Below are 4175 nucleotides of genomic sequence, written 5' to 3'. Positions count from 1 at the left end.
CGCCTGGCCCCAAGACCCCATTTCTTAAAAAAAAAAGAGAGAGAGAGAGAAGATAGAATTTTAAAAAGAGGCAAAAGGTCAAGAGTAGTACTAAAAAAAGAAATGACAACTTATAGATGAATAAACACAATACAACTTATACATAAAATACAAGACAAACATATATTTGATAGATGCATCCACAAGGATGCAAATATGCAGAGAAAATTCTGGAAAGATACATTAAACCATGACTCCAAGAGAGGGATTAAGGGAAATTTCCCTATCAAAACAATTCTGAATTACTTAAGTTTATTACATTGCTTTGGTATTTGCAAAATAAATTAAAAACTAGGAAACAAACCTCCCTGAGATCTTCCTAAACCTCCACTTAGATCCCCCAGCATCCGATACCCAAAAGGGACTCAAGGGCCTAAATCTCTAGCAAGTTAATGCAGGAAGCTCACAATCCCTGAAGGCAGCTGCTCTGCTTCCTTGTTTTGTTGCCTTCTTTTTTTTTAAGACAGGTGTTGCTCTGTCACCCAATTGGGAGTGCAGTAGCCTCATCATAGCTCACTACAGCCTCAAACCTTTGGGCTCTACCGATCCTCCTGCCTCAAGTCTCCCAAGTAGCTGGGTATACAGGCACACACCCCCATGCCTAGCTTATTTTTCTATTTTTTATAGAGAAAAGGTCTCACTATGTTGCCCAGTTTGGTTTTGAACTCCTGGCCTACAGTGATCCTCCCACCTCGGCCTCCCGAAGTGCTGGGATTACGGGTGTGAGCCACCATGCCCAGCCTGCTTCACTGTTTTGTAATCAGGTTCTTCCTTGAGTGGATAGGAATTCCATTTGGCCCAAGCTGTTTTCAAATCCCCCAAGACTCTAGGCACCCACACAACCTAGGTCTGAGCTTGTACTTTCCCCTCACTTGCCCACACAGAAGTCCTGGAAGATGATGTCTAGAATCTCTTCAGTGCCCCCTCCACCTGTGAGCCGGGTCAGGTGCCCCCGGGCCACACGCAGTGCCTCAGCTGCCAGGGCCAGGTCCTTCGATTCCTTATAGTGGCTAAGAGCATTCAGGCAGCCCTGGAGGTGATGCTGGTGCCTTGCACGTGTCAGGAGCGGTGGGCCTGTGGATGGGTCCCCACACCTGGAAGAGATACGAAACATGGTCTCTCAACCTTTCTTTTTTTTTTTTTGTTTTTAGTCAGGCTCTTACTCTGTTGCCCAGGCCAGAGTGCAATAGTCTCCATAGCTCACTACAACCTCAAAGTTGTAGACTCAAGTGATCCTCCTCCCAAGTAGGTGGGACTACAAGCATAATAATCCACCATGCCCAGATCGTTTTTTAAATTATATGTAGACATGCGGTCACACTATGTTGCTCAGGCTGGTCTTGAACTCCTGGCCTCAACTGATCCTCCTGCCTTGACTTCCTGAAGTGCTAGGATTACAGCAGCAAGCCACCATACCCGGTCTCTTTCTACCTTTTGCAACCACCCTTTGAAGGGGAAATGGTTGTACCCATTTTATAGATATAGTAACTGAAGTTGAGAGGCAAGTGCATGTCCAAAGCCAGTGGCTCAGCCCCCACTTGAACTGGGATCTGGGAAGCTGGGGCTGGGCAAGGGGGGCTCACACTGCAACCAACTCCTTTCTCAGCATCTCCAAGAGGCTGTCCAGTCCCTCTCCAGTCAAGCACGACAGCAGCAGGTAGGGAGGCAAATCAGGAATGAGACTTGGGCTCCCAGAGGGCAGCAGGTCCGACTTGTTCAGCACCAACAGAAGGCGCTGGCTACTCTTACTGGGGTTCTGGGCTCCAGTGGGGGCTACAACCATGTCTAGGAAGTTGCGGCTGGAGGGAGAGGCCAGGTCACAGGCGTCCAGCATGGCCAGAATGAGGTCGGCCTGCTCTAGCCTGGGGAAGCAGAAAGAACCAACTGAGTCCTAACCCCAAGCAGAAAAATTACAGGCACTGAGCCAGACAAAATGCAAGATACTGGGCCAGCAGAGCATGGGGTGCAGGACAAACATGCAGGGTGGGGCAGGACCCGAACCTAATCAGAACCAAATCACTGAAGTCCCCATTTGAGGAAGCTTAGTAAATTTCTCTGATTCAGGAAGAATGAAAAATAAATGCAACAGGGAGAAAAGGCAAAGGAAGGGCCCTGTGTCCTCTTCCCACCACCACCCTGTCTGCCCACCTCTCTTGGGCACGCCGCACGCCTTCCTGCTCCACTGGCCCAATGCCCTCCCGCAAACCCGCTGTGTCACTCAGCAGCACAGGGAACCCCGCCAGGTCCACCGGGGTCTCCAGCACATCACGGGTGGTCCCTGGCTCTGGGGACACAATGGATACAGGCTTCCGGCCTGCAGGAATGTCAAAAAGGGGACAGAATGGAGACAAAGGAGCTCCCCTCCCAGTTCCCCCAGTCTGGACAGAGCTTTTCACCACTCTGACCCCTTCCCTCAGTTTCTTAGCTCTTGGCCCTGCCCCACTCAGGCCCCACCCCTGGCCAACTCCCACACACTGAGCAGGTTCACCAAGCTGCTCTTGCCGGCGTTGGGGGGTCCAGTGACCACAACATGTGCCCCTGACCGGAGCCTCTGTCCACGCCTGGCATCTCCTAGATGTGTTTGCAGTGCCACCTCCAGTGCCCGAACTTCAGAGTCCACTGTGAGTGAGGGAAGAAGACAGAAGAAGGGATAGAATGAGGGGGGCCTTAGGGGAGCTGAGATGCCAAGTGTCCTCATACCTCACCCACAGACTCACCCTGCTCCAGGACCCCCTCTTCTAGGTTGTCATCCTCCCCAAAATCGATATAGGCCTCCACATGGGCCAGAGCCTGGGGGAAGGGGAGACCAAAGGTGGTATGAGAACCCAGTTACCCACCATCTCACCCCTGATTTGGTCTAAGGGACCAGATTGGAGGATTGTAGGCCACAAGCTTTCACAATGGTTGTGGAATGGTTGAAAATAGATGGAGGGCTCTCACGTGGTAGGTGGACAAATGGAGTCTCTGAGGCAGGGAATGGGCAAATAGGAGACATGCCTTCGTGAGAGTCTCAGCCCACCCACGACAGAGGTGGCCCAGCTCCCCGTCCAGCTGCCTCAAGGCCTGCCGCCGTTGCGCCTCAGTTTCTGCATGGATCAGATCTGCCAGCCCCTCCACCTCGGTCAGGTTCAGCTTCCCGTGGGCAAATGCGCGCCTGGTGAACTCTCCTGCCTCTGCTGGCCGAAGCCCAGGCACACTTCCTGCAGGAAGACCCGGAGTCCTGAGGTCCCTAGTCCCCACCAAGGCCCCTTGGTAGAGCCAGGCCTCTGAACTCTTGGCTGCAACTCACCCAGGGCCTGCAGAACACCGCTCACTACAGCTGGGCCTCCATGCACGTGGAACTCCACGCAGTCCTCACCAGTGAAACTTTGGGGACCTAATGTGCCAGACAGCTGAGGAGGGCACAGCCTAGGCAAACTCTTAGAAAGAGAAGGCCGGCTCATGAGATCTACAGGAGACTTGGGACCTGGGACCCCTCACCTGGAAACCAGAGCACCAGTGCGCGGTCCAGAGGCTCCCCAGAGCGGGGGTCGCTGAGCAGGCGCAAGCTGGCTTTGCGGGCCGGGGGTAGGTCCCGGGGCGCTGTGAGGATCCCTAGGGCGTAGCCGCTGGCAGGGCCGCTGGTCCGGATTACCGCGATTCCGCAGCGGCCTTGGCCCGAGCTTAACGCGAAAATGGTGGTTCCGGAGTTGAGAGCCGGAACGCGGCTTCTCTGGAAGGTGCACAGTCTGGAATGCAAGAGGAGCCGAGTCATCTCTGCCTCTAGAGGTTGATCGAGAGCTAGTCAGGAGACGCTCCAGGTAGGAACTCTGCGGCTAGGGGATGCACAGATGGAGGTTCTGAGGACGAAAGGTGATCGAATTGGGAGCTCTGTGGCCACAAAGTGACCCAGGTGGGCTCTGCGGCATGGGAATGGATAGATTTGGGCTCAGAACGATGAGAATGGTAGCTCTGCAGACCTATAACCCAGGGAGTGGATTTGGGGTCCAAGCTGCACCCCATACTGTCACACCCCTTCCCCGGTCGTCCCACCTGCGAGGCCCACATGCCGCCCGGACAGCCAGGGTCCACAGTTCACGCCACATGGATTTACAACCGACAACCCACCCGCGCAACCTAGCGTGCGGCTTCAAGTC

At 53.9% G+C, this 4175-nt stretch overlaps 1 protein-coding gene across 1 annotated transcript; it reads right to left on the bottom strand.

The window, feature by feature from the left end:
* Positions 1-215: 215 nt before the first annotated feature.
* Positions 216-4175, bottom strand: GTPBP3 (GTP binding protein 3, mitochondrial). The gene is made up of 9 exons (XM_003796544.3): positions 4072-4175; positions 3520-3767; positions 3329-3415; positions 3037-3239; positions 2757-2829; positions 2515-2658; positions 2188-2353; positions 1623-1901; positions 216-1133 (listed from the first exon to the last, which is right to left on the bottom strand). Exons 1-9 carry the CDS (start codon positions 4122-4124, stop codon positions 908-910), a joined length of 1479 nt encoding a protein of 492 aa, XP_003796592.1. The 5' UTR covers positions 4125-4175; the 3' UTR covers positions 216-907.

The sequence above is a fragment of the Otolemur garnettii genome, unplaced genomic scaffold (genome assembly GCF_000181295.1).
Source record: "Otolemur garnettii isolate 467f Iridium unplaced genomic scaffold, OtoGar3 scaffold00105, whole genome shotgun sequence".
Classification (NCBI taxonomy): Eukaryota; Metazoa; Chordata; class Mammalia; order Primates; family Galagidae; genus Otolemur; species Otolemur garnettii.
This window is presented reverse-complemented; position numbering and strand designations above follow the sequence as displayed.

What these genes read in the sequence shown, in the direction of transcription:
- GTPBP3 (XM_003796544.3), bottom strand. Translation starts at nt 4,124, where the DNA reads ATGTGGCGTGAACTGTGGACCCTGGCTGTCCGGGCGGCATGTGGGCCT. An exon ending in GGGCTGAGACTCTCACGAAG is followed by an intron (nt 2,830 to 3,036) that starts GCATGTCTCCTA and finishes CCCTTCCCCCAG; the next exon opens with GCTCTGGCCCATGTGGAGGC. An exon ending in GTGCGGCGTGCCCAAGAGAG is followed by an intron (nt 1,902 to 2,187) that starts GTGGGCAGACAG and finishes CTGCTTCCCCAG; the next exon opens with GCTAGAGCAGGCCGACCTCA.